Below are 15,691 nucleotides of genomic sequence, written 5' to 3' on the forward strand. Positions count from 1 at the left end.
CCGAGTCTTCCACGCAGGTGACCCACTCCATCCCTGTGTCTCCCAGTGACCGCCATGCCCCAGAGGTGCCCACCCCAGTGCCTTTTTATGTGCCATTCTCATGGCAAACTGGACTTCTCTAGCCACCACTGCCAGGTACCCCCATGTCAAAGCCAGGGCAGGGCTGACTGGTCATCTCCCTGGGATCCCACACCACACCCCTCCTAAATCACACTGGGGCCAGTCGCCACGAGTGCTGCTCACCTATCCCAACCTCACTGCCTGCCCCAAGTCTCTGCCCAGCTCCCTCCCCAGGAGGGAGTGAGGTGTTGGGTTCTGGATTTGGTCCAGATCCACCTGCAGCTCTCCGGAGTCCTTCATTTAGCCTCCTCTGTTCCTACCCCAGCACCATGACACCGTTTCTCTAAGCTGAGTCTGCTCGGCATGTAGAATTACCTCAGAGGCCCTGATACCACCCCTGGCATCCAGAGGTCCTGAGCAAGGCAGTCCAGGAGCCAATGGACAGGCTCCTCCCAGCAGCTGTCCACAGCCACAGCTGTGGGAAGAACCACTTTGCAGCTTGTTGGCTTCTGGGAAGCACTGGCTCTGCCTCCCAGCAGGGGTGGGACCCAGGCCAGAGGAGACTGCAGAAAGCCACCCCCGTCCTGCCAGCAACGCAGGAAGGAGCACCAGGGAGGGGTCAGGAAGACTGTAGCCTCAGTGAGGGGAGGCTGGGCTTGGAGTCAGGCTCAGCCCCTGTTCTGACCCCCGGGGCCTGGGGTAATGTCTGCTGCTCGGGACAGCCTCTGCCCTTCCTGGCAGGCATGTGGCCTTGGGCGTGTGACACCATAGCCCTGCCTGGAGCATGGACCGGGACTCAGGTGCCCCAGACCGCTCTGTACTTCCAGCCCCCTGAGGCCCGGCACCAGGGCATGTATATTGGCACCACTCCCAACAGAGAGTAACCCAAACACCCGCTCACAGCCAGTTGCACACCTCCAAGGATGGGGAATTCACTCCCCTAACCCGGCCTGGGAATACATTTGCTCACTCCAAGTTAGAATGTGCTGGAAACATCCCTCCTTGGCCCTTCTCTGCCCCTTTTCACCCCAAGAGTCTGACATTGCAGATCTGCAGGTCCTGGCCTCAACTTTTTGAGGTCCCAGATCCTACACCATGCCTTCTACCCCGCCACCTGCCTCAGCTAGAAAGGAGGGAAGAGAGACGAGACATCACTCCCCAGGGCGGACCCTCTTTATTCCTCTCCTGCCTCAGAGGTCAGGACGGAGGTCTGGCAGGACCTGCAGTGGGCCCTAGTCATCTGTGGCAGCGAAGGTGAAGGGACTCAGCTTGTAGCCTGTGCCGGAGTAGAACTTGTTCTGGAATTCCACCCTGGGGGTGAGAAGAGGAGGGGTTGGTGAGGGGAACTCCCACCTCGAGCAGCCCAGGCCACAGGGTGGTTGCTCACCAGTGCAGCCGCAGGGCGTGCAGGAAGGCCGAGAGCCCCTCCATCACCAGCAGGATGGCCACGGTCATCACAGCAAAGGCGGCAAAGATGGGGACCAGCACCACAGCCGCCACGCCAACCTCCCGGCCCAGGCCCAGGCCTATGCTCATCACCATGGCCCACAGAACCTCGGACAGCTCTGCGAGCAAAGGAGACAGTGGGGGCCAATGGCAAGTGGGGGCCTGCCAGCCCCCAACCTACCTGCCGCAGCCTGAAGCCCTCCCTGCACGGGGAGCCAGCGAGGGACCTCCTTAGACAGTCCCACTTTACAGAGGGGAAACTGAGGCCCAGAGAAAAGAAACCCGCCCAGCCAACAGCCGTAAGTGAGAAGCCAGGAGCCGGGGCTGGCCGTCGGTGGCCAGGTCACTCACGGGCGTGGGCCAGGCTCAGGGCCCACAGGCGCAGGTAGGATGCGGTGTTGGAGACGCAGCCCAGGCAGAACTCGATGGTGTGGATGGCCTGGTGCATGAGCACCTCGGAGGGGACGAGCTGCGGGGCGGGTGCAGTGAGGGCCAGCGGGGCCTCACCCGTCCCACCCCCAGGAAGGCACCGCACCCACCTCAGCCTCCTCTTCATCATCCAGGCCCCCTGCCTTTTCCTCATCGGAGCTCCAGCCATTCACAGATGCATCAGGCAGGTCCAGCAACCCAGCCTTGTCTTCCTCCTGGGGAACGAGCAGGCAGTGTTGGCAGCGCTCCAGCCTCAGGAGGGCCCCCACCACCCACCAGGCCTGCTCCTGGCCACTTAGGAGCCTGCGAGGAAGTGGGGAGTCAGGTACACACTGGACAGTGGCCTCTCCTCCCAAGCAGCCCCCCACACCTTAGGCCCGGTCCTACCTGTCGGCCAGCGGGCCTCCTCCGCAGGTGGGGGCGGTGGCGGCGCAGCAGGTACAGGGGTGTGCCAAGCAGCAGGATGGGCACCATGGCCAAGGCCAGGACCACCAGCGTGGCCTGGACCACCTCCTGCCAGGGAGAGGGCGAGAGTCAGGGCACCCCTGCTCTGCACACCTGCACAGGAACTTGGATCACAGCAGTCACAGGACCCAGAGAGCCTGTGGCCGCTCCTCCCTTCAGGGCCCACGGGGGCTCTGTGCCCTCACTGAGTGAGGATTTGGCTCCATAAGGACTCCTGAGGGAAGGGACCCCAGGTTCCCAGCGTCACTTGTGCCACCTGCTAAAGATGCACGCCATCACCTCTGACGGCCCTGTCTGCACAGCCTGGGGCCTGCATCCCCGTTTCTTGGACGAGGATCCTGCAGCTCCCAGTGGCCCAGTGACCGTGGGATCCCCATGAGGCTGTGTGAGCTGGGCCCCCCAGCCACAGCACACCTGCCGGGGGTAGAGCGGCCGGTTGGTGGGGCTGTGGGAGAAGAGGAACATGTTGATGAAGTGGATGAGGATGCTGGGGGCCGAGGCAGCGCTGGCAGCCGACACACACAGCCACTTGTAGATGACTAGGAAGACGAGGTAACCGAAGAGCCCCAGCAGGAAGGTGAGCTCCGGCAGTGTCTCCAGCAGCAGCCGGTGCCTCTGGCCAAAGTGCCTGGCAGGTAGGAGGGAGGTGTGGTCACTGGGGCCCACTCTGGCCTGCCAGCCTCCCATCCCCCAGGCAGCTTTGGCCCTCACACGTGGTTGAAGATTCCAAGGACCACCCCGAAGGCCATGTGCACGACCCCCAGGATGACGGACATCTTCATCTTGAAGGAGTTGAGGAAGCTCAAGTGGTTGGCAGCCAGGCTCCAGACCTAGGGTGGCAGCAGGGCAGGCTGGACTCAGGGGCTCCCTGGCCAGCACTGCCAGGAAGTCCCCGGCCCGAGTCCTTCTCTCTCATCACCCTGTTTTCCCCCTCGGAGCCTGCAGCCTCATCCATCACCCACCCACCGAGGGGCAACAGAGCACAGATGGGCCAGCCGCCACGGCTCCAGCCTGGGTGACCTTGGGCATGGCCTCTGTGCCTCAGTCTCTTCTTTAGGTGAGGACACGGCTAACGTGCGGCCCACGGGGTTGTGATGAGGTTCAAACAGAAAATCAGGCTGGGCACGGTGGCTCACGCCTGTAATCCCAGCACTTTGAAAGGCTGAAGCAGGTAGATCACATGAGGTCAGGAGTTCGAGACCAGCCTGGCCAACATGGTGAAACGCTGTCTCTACTAAAAATACAGAAATTAGCTGGGCATGGTGGCAGGTGCCTGTATCCCAGCTACTCAGGAGGCTGAGGCAGGGGATCGCTTGAACCTGGGAGATGGAGGTTGCAGTGAGCCGAGATCGCACCACTGCACTCCAGCCTGGGTGATTGAATGAGACTCCATATCCCAAAAAAAAAGAAAAAAGAAAAAAGAAAATCACTTCCACAGAGGGTTGGGAACAGTGCTTAGCACAGTGCAAGCTACAGACTGGTTCCTGTCCGGTCTGGCTTTGCCTCCGCACACTCAGGAGACTGGTTCCTGTCCAGTCTCGCTTTGCCTCTGCACACTCAGGAGACTGGTTCCTGTCCAGTCTCGCTTTGCCTCCGCACACTCAGGGGACTGGTTCCTGTCCGGTCTGGCTTTGCCTCTGCACACTCAGGGGACTGGTTCCTGTCCGGTCTGGCTTTGCCTCTGCACACTCAGGGGACTGGTTCCTGTCCGGTCTGGCTTTGCCTCTGCACACTCAGGGGACTGGTTCCTGTCCGGTCTGGCTTTGCCTCTGCACACTCAGGGGACTGGTTCCTGTCCGGTCTGGCTTTGCCTCTGCACACTCAGGGGACTGTGATGCAGGCTCTGCAGGGCAGGAGCCTTGTCTGCCTCTTGTGCTGAGGAAAGGGCCTGGCACACGGGAGTGCTCCGCGATGGCACTGCAGGAGGGCTGAACCGAGGGGAGCCCCAGCCCCCACTCCCAGCTGCCTTCACCACCCGCAGACACTCCACCCCAGGACTCACAGGGTCGATGCCAAAGGGGTAGGGTCCCAGGAAGACACCGGTGACGTTGGGATCCAGGGTAAGCATCGCGTGCTGGGCCAGGAATGCATCACTGTAGCAACGGAGGGCAGGGCGGTCAGGGCTGTGGGGGTTGCGGGGCCCCCGGCCAGGCTGGGGCCCGGGCCTCACCTCCAGCCAGACTGGTTGGCCATGGCGGCCACACTCCAGCCCGAGGGGAAGATGCTGGTGGCGCGACTGAAGCACTCGTTGTAGATGAAGCCGGTGTAGATGGAGAACAGGCCCATGAGCAGGAGCAGGTAGCGGCCCCTGAAGAAAGTCTGCCAGATCTGCGGGGGCAGCAGTGTGGTGAGGGGCTGCCTGGCCCCACTACCCTCATCAGGACCCCAGCCCGGCCCCTCACCTCATTCTGCGCGGCCTTCACTGCCGGCTGGTTCTCCGCAAGCACCATGGCCAGGGCGAAGAGGAACATGAGCAGCCCGTGGCCCACATCCCCAAACATCACAGCAAACAGGAAGGGGAAGGTGATGATGGTGTAGGGAGCTGTGGGCAGAGGGCATGGTGGGTGAGCTGGGAACCCCCAAACACACCAGCATCCGTCTCCCGGCCCAAGATGCCACAGAGGCCCTGCTGGCTTGCAGTCAAGAACCCACCACTTAGCAGCCGGGCACGGTGGCTCATGCCTATAATCCCAGTACTCTGGGAGGCCGAGACGGCGGGGGGGATCACCTGAGGTCAGGAGTTCAAGACCAGCCTGGCCAACATGGTGAAACCCTGTCTCCACTAGAAACAGAAAAATTAGCTGGGCATGGTGGCAGGTGCCCATAATCCCAGCTACTCAGGAGGCTGAGGCAGGAGAATCATTTGAACCCGGGAGGCAGAGGTTGCAGTGAGCCAAGCTTGCACCACTGCACTCCAGCCTGGGCAACAGAGTGAGATTCTGTCTCCAAAAAGAAAACAAAAAAGAACCCACCACTTAGGAGCTGTGTAACCTAGGCCCGGTCACTTAACCTCTCTGAGCCTCCATTTCCTCATCTGTAAAATGGAGGTAACACCAGGCCACTTCATAAGGTCTCCGTGGGCAGCACCGGCCAGCTGCTGGAGCAGCTTCAGCTATTGCTGTCCCCAGAGCCCCACACAGAAGCCAGAGAGGACAGCGAGCCACAGGTGGCCCCAGCTGGCACATGGCAAGTTCCAGGAGGCCGAGCTGGTCGCTCCAGCTCTGAAATCTCGACTTCCCATCAGTAAAACAGGAACAAGTCCTCATGGGAGGCAGGAGGACCCCAACATGCACACCCTGTCAGGAGCTGTATTGTGACCCCAAAAAAGATATACTGGAGTTCCAACCCCCAGGAACTCCGGATGTGACCTTCTTTGGAGACAGGGTCCTTACAGAGGTCACGGGGTTAAGATAAGGCCATTACAGTGGGCCCTATCCAGTGTGCCCAGTGTCCTTACGAAAAGGAACATTTGGACCCACATGGAAGGAGAACAGCGTGTGAAGATGAGGACGGCCGCTCCAAGCCCAAGAGAGATGCCAGGAAGGGATCCTCCTGGACAGCCTCAGAAGGAGCCACTCCTGCCGACAACACCTCATTATCTTTTATTTTTTTAAGATACAAGGTCTCGCTATGTTGCCCAGGCTGGTCTCGAACTCCTGGACTCCAGGACTCCAGCGATCCTCCTTCCACCACAGCCTCCCAAAGTGCTGAGATGACAGGCATGAGCCAGTGCGCCCGGCCCCTGCTGACACCTTGGTCTTGGACTTCTAGCCTCCAGGACTGTGGGACCATGTCTGCCCCTTAAGCCACCAGCCTGTGACACTTCGTTACAGCTTCCCTGGCAAACACGTTGCCTCAAAGGCTGGTGCTTTGAGCTGGCAGCATTCTATCCGCCATGGGCCTCTGGGCGATGCTCTAGCTGCACCAGCCTCTGTCCATGTGCAGGGGAATCCGAGTGGGGCCCAGCTCCAGCCCCAGGACCCCGGCCCTGCAGGAGCAGCAAGCCTCCCAGGACCACACAGCCCTGGTCTTGGTTCACAGAGCCTCAGACTCACGCCCTGCCTCTACCACATGGGGGCCCAAGCACCCTGCCTCTTGCCCACTGGGTGAGGCAGGGCCCCTCCCTGGCCTGTGTCCAAGTCCCCTCCCAATAGGGGCTCCACCACGTCACACCCACGCTATGGGCCGGGCCCCCATCGGTGGTACTGGGGGATACTGGGCCCCTCCACTCATCTGACAACACCAGCCACACTGCAGCTGGCCCACTGTGTTGGGGAGTGGCGTCCTGAGGGGGAGGCCACAGCTGGACGACAGAGCAGGCACTGCAGGCCTCAGGACTCCCAATGGGGAGGAGGAGGATGTGGAGGGAAAGCACTAGAGCTCCCCCAACCCCTGCCCTCATCCCTTACTGGTTTCTACTGGGAGCACCTCCCTTAACCCACCGCTTACTCCAGAATGTCCGTCTCAGGGACAGCTTGACCCAAGACTGCATTAATGCAAACTTCTATAAAAACACTGTGTAGGACCAGGTGCGGTGGCTCACACCTGTAATCCCAGCACTTTGGGAGGCTGAGGTGGGCGGATCACGAGGTCAGGAGTTTGTGACCAGCCTGGTCAACACGGTGAAAGCCCATCTCTACCAAAAATACAAAAATTAGCCGGGCGTGGTGGCGCGCGCCTGCCCAACTACTCTGGAGGCTGAGGCAGGTGAATCACTGGAACCTGGGAGGCGGGGATTGCAGTGAGCCGAGATCATGCCACAGAACCCCAGCCTGGGCGACAAAGCGAGACTCCATCTCAGGGAAAAAAACCAAAAAACACTGTGTAGCCAGGAGTGGTGGCTCACGCCTGTAATCCCAGCACTTTCAGAGGCTGAGGTGGGCGGATCACTTGAGGTCAGGAGTTCGAGACAGTCTGGCCAACATGGCGAAACCCTGTCTCCACTAAAAGAACAAAAATTAGTTGGACGTGGCGATGGGCACCTGTAGTCCCAGCTACTCGGGAGGCTAAGGCAGGAGAATGGCTTGAACTTGGGAGGCAGAGGTTGCAGTGAGCCGAGATCACACCACTGCACCCCAGCCTGGGCCACAGAATGAGACTCCATCTCAAAAAACAAACAAACAAACAAACAAAACCGTGTGACCAAACCAACCACACCACAGGCTGCCTCCTGGCTCTGGCTTGCAGTCTCCAATGGTCACTAAGCTTCCTGACATTCCTCTGAGGTTTGCACTATTATTTCCAATTTGCAGGTGAGGCAGCTGAGGCTCAGAGAAGCTAAGAAACATATCAAAGTAGGCGAGATGGGCTTCCAACCTGGGCCATGTCCACCGCACAACCTCTGTTCTTTGCACAAGCCCGTGAGGCTCCCTTGTAAACTCAACAAGGGGGAGTTGGCTGGGAGCCGACATAAAGCCTCACACCGGCTGCAGAGCCCAACAGCCTCTCGAGAGTGACGGGATGCGTGCTCCTCATCCCAGGAGGGCAGGCCGGGCCCGGGATGGAGATACCTCCCACTCAGGCTCACACCCATCCAGTGGGGCAGCTGAGCCTCCCAGGACACGGGTAAGGGCGCCGTGGCTCTCACCGGGGTTCACCTCCTGGTAGCGGCCCACGCCGTAGGCGTCCACGATGCCCTGGAAGCTGGCTGTGAAGCGGTTGGTGCGGATGAGCGTGGGGGGCATGTCCCGGCAGGGGATGCGGTGAGCCACGGCGCTCACTCCCTCCTCCGTCTGGACGCCAGGACAGAGAGAGACCAGACCAGTGGCAGGGGCCTTCAGGGACCCTGGGACCCCCAGCCAGGCCCAGCTGGAGATGCAGAGCCCTGTGGGGGCTCCCTGAGCAGCCCCTTCCCCTCTCTCTGAAGTGAGATGATCGGCCCTGCTATGCCCTGGTGGGGGCCCAAAGACACCACATGGACTGGCAATGGCTTGGGAAAGGCAAGCGTGCTGCCTCCTAGGGACGGCCCAGGAGAAGGAGCCCAGCCTCACGCGCAAGCACCTGCTGTGCGTGGTGGGTGACCCCCGGGGGCAGGGGCATCACACCGGTTCCACAGACCATAAGCAGGCCTAAGGTCGCAGGGGGGCCTGAATTGAAATGAGGCTTCTGACTAAAACTACCCCGTCAGCCTCCAGGGACTCAGGAAAGTCAGGGTAGGGCTTGTTGGGCCAGGGCCAACAGGGTAGACTCCCTGGAAGAGGTGGGCCGTGGAGGAGGCTGGGAGGAGAAGGAGCCCCTGGGCAAAGCCCAGGTGCAGGGAGCCGGGGGCTGGAATTAAGGCAGAAATGCCCCGGCCTGGTAGGAGGGGCGGGTGGGGAGGGGGTGAGGTCTCAGGCTTCGTGCTCACCGAGCTGTCCCGCAGGGCCTCCTGCAGGGCAGGCAGGTCTCTCACGGAGCACCAGGCCTCGGCAATGAGGCACTTGTGCGTGGTGCTCACACTGCACTGGTTCAGGGCCAGGTACACAGCCTTCATCTTGTGGACCTGCACCTGCCCCGGCGGTAGCAGCTGCAGCACCCGGCCCAGCACCTGGCTCAGGAACCGCTCTGTCTCCCCCAGGACCTGCACCAGAGTGGGCAGTCAGCGGGGGCTGGGCGGGCAGGTGGGGTGGCTGGGCTGGGAGCACCCACCTCCTGCACCCACCTCTGGGAGGCCAGGCCAGGACACCCACCTCCTGCACCCACCTCTGGGAGGCCAGGCCAGGGCACCCACCTCCTGCACCCACCTCTGGGAGGCCAGGCCAGGGCACCCACCTCCTGCAGCTCCTGGCTCTGCTGCTGCAGCTGCCGCAGGGCTCCGCGGCGGGCCTCCTCCTGCTCCAGAAACGGGAAGACGTGGCAGTGGAAGCTGGAGGGAGGTTGTGCTTCGTGAGGGGCCTGAGGGTCCCGGCTACGAGACTCTGAGTCTGAAGGGAGTTCATGGGGAGGAGTCGTGACAGGGCAGGCTGGGAGGTGACAGCAGGGGCCTGCAGAGCGGGGCGGTGGGGCGGGTGTTCCCAGTGACTCACCAGTCCGTGATCTTGCGGATCTTCTGTCCAATCTGCTCTCCCCAGTAGGAGATGAGGAAGGTCATCCACATGGCTGGCTCGCCCTGCAGAGCAGGCTCAGTTGATTCTGGAGTCTCACTCTGCCCAGGACCCCCCAGCCCAGGGCCAGCTGCTCACCGTCACGGGGTGCTCCAGCGGCTGCTCCAGCTCCCTGAAGCTGGCGATGAGGAAGCCGCGGCAGGCCCTCCAGAGCAGGCGCTCTAGGGCAGGGGCCTTGTGGGGCTCCACCGCACCTGCCACAAAGCTGGCGGCCACGGGGCTGGGCAGGACTGCTCCAACCTCCCGCCCTGCCTCCCCCACCAGGCCCCCAGGGCAGGACCCTGACCAGCATGGGTAATCGGGCAATTGGGCCCACTGGCCCTGCCCACAGCGGAAGGCAGGAGGCCTCCCGGGCAGGGCCAGAAGAGAAGGACCCCCCCAGGGCCAGGGCTTGGGACTGTGGGAAGTTCCAGGTCTGAAGGAGGAGGTGGGGGCAGCCTGAGAGCAGGAACAGAGGGGAGAGCACTGGACGAGGAGTTGGAGCTCAGCCTGGCCCAGCCCAGCAACTGGCCAGGGGTTCTGGGCTGGCCAGAAAGGACAAGAGGTCAACCCCTCACTCACTTGACCCTCAGGTCCTGATGCGGCCCCCCGGGAGCCTGTAGCAGGGGCATCCTCTCTGAGGTCCCATCTGTGTGGGCGGCTGCCAGCTAGGAGCCCAGAAGCACCATGAGCCCTGGGCCGGACAGCCCCTCCCCAGCCTCCCAGTCTCCTGCTTGGGCTGGAGCTGACCTGGGGTCCATGGCCCTGACCCAGCACGGCGGCGTGGAGCTGCAGCTGGTGCAGCTGGGCCCGCAGGGCCTGCTGGTTGCCCCGCACATCCCGCAACTCCTGGGCCAGGCGCTCTGTCTCCTCCTGGATGCGCAGCAGGTCCCGGGGTGGGGGTGCCGGCAGCCTCCCCTCAGGCGGGGGCAGGACCAGCCCAGCCCGCCGCACCTCCTCCTGCAGGAAGGCTGGGCGCAGAGGAACGGGAGTGGGGTGCAGTCGACGTTGTCTCAACAGCTGAGGACCCCACCTGCTGCCCCAAACGCCATCCGCCACTAGCTGCTGGATTCACCAGGCAGAGGCGGCCGGAAAATCCTGGCCAAATCTCCATCCAGAAGCTGTGCTCCCCTTCCTCTGAGCTCAGGTCTGGGCTTGCTCTCCCTCCCCACTGCTCGGCAGAGGGCCTGAGGTCTCCCCACAGGCTGGCCCTCACGCTGCAGGGCTTGGGACCGGAGCTGGCGTGCGTCCTGTGTCTGCCTGATTGTTGAAAAGCTATGAACTGCAACAGCAAACACAAAACCCAGCCTGCTCCATGCCCCTGCCTTGGTGCCCCTCAGGCTCTTCCTGAGAGCGGTTGCCGAGGGCAGGGGTCCCTTTTGCATGCTCCTTGGGGGCATCCAACCCTAGATCCTGGGCCCACCCACCCCAGCCCAGCTGCGGAGGAGAAAGCTCTGTGTGTGCCTCTTCCCTACTTAGAAATCCCTGTGGCTCCCTGGTGCCCACAGGACGAAGTCCTGGGCTCTTATGCTGCATTCAAGGCCTCCCCAGCCAGCCCTGCCCTAGGCCCTCTGCTCAGCCCACACAAGGCAGCCACCTTCCCAAGCACACTTCACAGATCTCAGCTGCTCTGTCTTGGCCATGCGGGGCCCTGCTGTGTACCTCCTTTCTCTGCCTTCCACCTGGCAAACCCAGACTCTTCCTTTCAGATCAAACTTGGCCCATGCCTCCTCCAGGAAGCCTGCCTGGAATGTACGCCTGGGACCAACTCACTGAAGGTCTTCTCCAGCTCCTCGCAGCGCCGAACATCAACCACAAAGCGTCTCTGGAAGGCGCTCACCGAGGCGTTGAGCTGTGGGTGCCACACGGAGAGGTCAGTGTCTCAGGAAGGGGGTCAGGGAGCTTCTCAGCCTAGAGCCCAGGCCTGACTCTCCTCAGGCCTCAGCTGCCTCCTCCAGAAAGGTGCTGAGCACCCTGGGAGCCACAAGAGGCCGATCAGAGCACAGACCAGACCCCACACCCCAGGAGGGCATGGGGAGGAGCCCACTCAGGGGCCTTAGCCACGGGCTTCCCATGAGCAGCGCCCATGGCAGGGGCCGCTGGGGTTCAAACGGGGCCAGGGCCCTATGGGGGGGCGGTCCCCATCCTGCACAGGCCTTCGGGCTAACCTCGGCAGTAGCCCCCTTCCCACACCTGCCCACCCGACTCACGTCTCTGAACTCCACGAGGCCCAGCTCGCCCAGCCGACTCACGCAGGTGTAGGCGGCAGCTGTGGGCAGAAAGAGCTGGACCAGGGCCACCTCCTCGCTCCGGAACATGGAGCCCATGGTCCTGTGGGTGGACACGGATGGGGGCCAGTCAGAGGCGGACCACAGACAGTTCCCAACCACGGGCATCTGCGCACCTTCACTCACTGAATCCTGGAAGCTGTTGCTGCTACCACCCCCATCTGACAGAGGTGGAAACTGAGGCTAGGGCAGGCTTGGCGCGGTGCTGAGGTCACGCAGGAAGTAAGCAGTGGGATTGGGAGACCCCAAAGCCCTCTCTCGGGCCAACCTCAAGCTCTCTCCTGGCTTGCTCTGCCCACAGGGACCCCTGCCCCTACCTCCAGCATCTCCCAATGACACCGGCTCCACCCCCACCTTCACTCTGGCCTCCCCCTCTCAGGCTGCCCTCACCCTAGACAGGATCCCACTGGCCCAGGCACTCAGGCCCAGGGCTGCCCCAGGGGTGGCTGGAGCCCTCCCTGCTCCCTGTGGGGCTGCATGTGCTGAGAGGCGGGGGTGGGCATCTCCACTGGGTACCCTGGGACTGGCCAGGGAGCACCGCTGCTGGGAGGGGGGCGTCCCCTGAGGCCCAGGCCGCCTGGCAGCAGCCGCAGCCTACCAGGTGTTGAAACCAACAAAAGTGAAACTGCAGAATGGCGGGGAAGGGCCCGGGGCCTTGCTCAAGGCCGATGCAGACTGAGGGCGGGTGCCAGGCCACCTCCAACCCGCCCTGGCCCTGTGGATGCTGGGGCCCCTCCAGCTCCAAAGCCACTGCTCTGGGGGCCCAGCGCCCCTCTGTGGGACTCAGTTCCTCAGCTCGAAAATTAGGGGGAGGGGACAGGCCTGGTCAGGGCCCCGCCTGCTGCTGGGCTGGCCAGGGCCTGCCCAGCCAGTCACTTCCTCCCCTGGGTCTGGTTTACTTAACTCTAAATAGAGAACCGCAGCCCCAGCCCCAGCCTGGGAAAGGAGAGAAGGAGGGAACGAGGGAACACTGAGTGAACGGCCCAAGGCTGCAAGCGGGCCGGGCAGGGGGTAGCGGGGGCCTGGGTTCCATCCCTAAGGACCAGGCCCGGCCACAGGGCAGAGGGACTTGGGGCCCAGGGCTGTGTGACCTTGGGCAAGTCTCTCACCCTCTCTGGGCCTCTACTTCCTCTTTGGGTGAATGGGACATGGCACCCCTGACAGAGACAGGATCTAGGGAGGTGACAAAAATAACCAGAGCCCCGACTGAATCCCTTCATCCACAAGACCTCACACTAATCCCTGGGGGGAGAAATCCTGGGGGAGGGGGCGCTGGACCTTTGTTTTATATAGGACTCCACTGACACTTGGAGAGGTAAAGTCCAACGTTATGTGCCCAGCACAAAGGGTGAGCTCGGAAGAGGGCTGCGGTCTGACCTGGCTCCCTCTGGGGCTGTGCTGGCCAAATAAGGGGGTGTAGGGAGTCAGCTCTGGGGATCCGGGGAGGGGGCACCCCTGGCTCAGGGCCATCAGGGCTCCCACAGCCACTATGCCAATGGCTCGGCTCCATCACTTCCCAGGGGGTGGGGGAACAACCTATAATGGGCAGGGGGAGGGGTGTGGGGACGTGATCAACCCCCGCACTTGGCATGTGAGGCCCCACTGGCTCACCCCCTACATCTGTCCCCCTTGATCCCCACTCTAGCCAGGGGTCACCCAACCACTTTTATGGTGTAAATGAATATGCCTCCATCCTGCGGCCTGGGGTCTAGGCTCCAGCCCACTCCTCACCCTGTGCCCCTTTCCTGGCCCCTCATAAGGCTCCTCCAGGAACCCACCAGGTCTCTCTGCACCCCCGCCCTCCCCTGCGGATGACGGGAAGGCAGTAGGAGAGGGTCTGGCGGCCCCCATTCCAAATGGGGTCGGCTCTGGAGTCAAAAGACCCAGCTGGTCTCCAGGTCTGACACTTCCTAGCTGGGCGGCCTCAGCTTCCCCATCCGTAGAATGGGTCCCTCCCTCCCAGGAAGAATGCAGTGGGGAAAGTTCCGCGCACACCTGGCCCAGGAACGCTGGGCTCTGTTGGCCAACACCCCACCCTTCTCCTCCTCCCTTGGCGATCCTCCGTGGCCCCCCCAAGGCCTGACACCCGGCGGGGTGGCGGGCTGAGCTGCATTCACGGAGCCAACTGGGTGGGGCGCCGAGATCCCCTCCCCGGGGCGGGGGAAGAGGGTGGGCAGGCAGAGCTGGGGCTCCGCAGACCCCAGCGGGGTCACTCACCCGGGTGGGCTGCGCGCCGCGGCTCCGCTGCTGGCTGCCCCACTCCGCGCACGCCGGGCCGCACTCAGAGCTGCGTTCCCGCCCGCCCGGGGCCCGGCGCCGCTCACTCCTTTCCGGGCAGGCGGGGCGACGGGGAGGGGCCAGGGACGCCCCGCCCCCGGCCCAAGCCTCCACCGGAGTCCGGGAAGCCTGGGGGAGGCTGAGCCCAGGCTGTGGCCTCGCGGACGGGTCCTCAGTGGGGCGCTTAATCCCGGAGAGGAGACCTGGAGAACGGAGCGGATAACGGACCAGTGCCAACCGCACGCGTCTGTGCTGGCCCTGATGCAGGGGCAGCTCCGCTCAGGCCCAGCTCAGGATAGGGGATGAGACCCTGCTCTCCTCTCACTTTGAGGCTTGTGTGCCTCTGGCTGATGGGACCCCAACATTCGCAGGCTCATGGGCCTGGGGTCCCCAGGATGCTCTCCCACCTCCGGGACCCCTCCCTTGGGTGCGCGGCAGTGAAAGGCGGTGCTTACACCTTCCTGCTCTTGACCACCCGGCAGAGGCCCCGCGCTGGCCCTTGGGTGGATGGCTGCCCCACTCCGGGCCTGCTTCACTGGCAGCAGGACACAGGGCCAGGCCATGCTGCCTTGTTCTGCCCAGGGCCCCGCACCCAGCAGGCCCTGGGAGATACCCTGGGGCAGAGGCCAGCTGTCAGCTCCACCGGCAGCCACAGCCGGGATTGTCACTGTGACCTTGCTCCAGGTCAGCACCATGGGCATCATCAGGTCCTAGCGCCTGGAAGCTGGGACTCACGGCCATCCAGCTGCCTGCACTTTGGCCAGGCTGGGGCATTCCCACTGGAGGCCAGGGGCCCTTCAGCTCTGGCAATGCCTAAGCCCCACACAGTGAGCAAAGGCCTGAGGGGCTGTGGCAGGGGTGGACAAATGGAGCCCCAGAGTCGGGCCTGGAAACTGAGTCACAACCAAGCTCAGCTGTGGTTCCTCAGAAAATTGGGGGACTTGTTGGGGGTCATAGGCCTGTTCTGACAGGGGCAGGGCCTGACACAACCAGACAGCTCTGGTGCGGTCTCAGCAGAGCAGTGCCCGGGAGGCCACGGTTAAGGGAGAGAACCAGCGGTGAGCTGGAAAGTCTGACCCGCTTGGAATAGAAGTGCTCCGTGCGCAGCTACAGGCTCCACGCGGCGCTCTAACAGCGGTTATGTCTGGGAACAGCTAAACCTGCAGGGATTCAGGAGTCCTACGCCTGCCTGGTTTTTGGAAGGAGCGCCTGTTTTCATCAGTGGCCAAGATGAGCTGTGAGCCGGACCTGTGGACACTTCCCAGGCTCCAGGCTTCCCCTCGACTCCTGCAGTTACTTCTCACCCCAGTGCCACAGGCTGCGGGGCCCAAGCAGGGGCCCAGCCACTTTGGCATTAGATGGCAATGCCTGGCCTAGGAAGAAGGCCCAGGTGTTACACCTGAGAAAAGGCTTCCTGGAAATGGGCTGGGAGAGGCTGGTTTTTTGCTGCAGGACTTCTCAGAGCCTTGAATGTCTACCACGCCATACTTGCCAGCAGGCAGACAGCAGCTGGGGCATTTCCCAAACTCACTGGGCGAGGAAACTTGTTCTTTCAAAGTAGGTTTTTACGAAGTAGTGCTTTGTAAAAAGCACTTTTGGAAATGATGGAAGACGGGGGTTCAAGGTCTGTGAACTGAGTTTTATTATGGGATGTGTGCTCCATGG

General features: G+C 62.6%; 1 protein-coding gene across 18 annotated transcripts; it reads right to left on the reverse strand.

The window, feature by feature from the left end:
• Positions 1-1,211: 1,211 nt before the first annotated feature.
• TCIRG1 (T cell immune regulator 1, ATPase H+ transporting V0 subunit a3) lies at positions 1,212-14,698 on the reverse strand. 18 transcript variants are annotated; one of them, XM_077961924.1, is made up of 21 exons: positions 14,482-14,698; positions 13,967-14,229; positions 11,672-11,792; positions 11,235-11,313; positions 10,212-10,432; positions 10,044-10,129; positions 9,561-9,687; positions 9,405-9,487; positions 9,151-9,244; positions 8,747-8,959; positions 7,988-8,132; positions 4,803-4,942; positions 4,571-4,728; positions 4,403-4,493; positions 3,112-3,230; positions 2,815-3,028; positions 2,323-2,448; positions 2,046-2,150; positions 1,858-1,975; positions 1,448-1,625; positions 1,212-1,371 (listed from the first exon to the last, which is right to left on the reverse strand). In XM_077961924.1, exons 1-21 carry the CDS (start codon positions 14,587-14,589, stop codon positions 1,293-1,295), a joined length of 2,868 nt encoding a protein of 955 aa, XP_077818050.1. In that variant the 5' UTR covers positions 14,590-14,698; the 3' UTR covers positions 1,212-1,292. The 18 variants fall into 18 exon arrangements, with proteins under 18 accessions (XP_077818050.1, XP_077818051.1, XP_014968993.2 ...); XM_077961925.1 differs by having other exon boundaries at positions 11,714-11,792; positions 14,482-14,696; XM_015113507.3 differs by having other exon boundaries at positions 14,640-14,686.
• Between the last annotated feature and the right edge of the window lie 993 nt (positions 14,699-15,691).

The sequence above is a fragment of the Macaca mulatta genome, chromosome 14, assembly GCF_049350105.2.
Source record: "Macaca mulatta isolate MMU2019108-1 chromosome 14, T2T-MMU8v2.0, whole genome shotgun sequence".
Lineage (NCBI taxonomy): Eukaryota > Metazoa > Chordata > Mammalia > Primates > Cercopithecidae > Macaca > Macaca mulatta.

What these genes read in the sequence shown, in the direction of transcription:
- TCIRG1 (XM_077961924.1), bottom strand. Translation starts at nt 14,589, where the DNA reads ATGGCCTGGCCCTGTGTCCTGCTGCCAGTGAAGCAGGCCCGGAGTGGG. An exon ending in CTACCAGGAGGTGAACCCCG is followed by an intron (nt 4,943 to 7,987) that starts GTGAGAGCCACG and finishes CTCTGCCCACAG; the next exon opens with CTCCCTACACCATCATCACC. An exon ending in CCTGAGCCTGGCCCACGCCC is followed by an intron (nt 1,626 to 1,857) that starts GTGAGTGACCTG and finishes CTTTGCTCGCAG; the next exon opens with AGCTGTCCGAGGTTCTGTGG.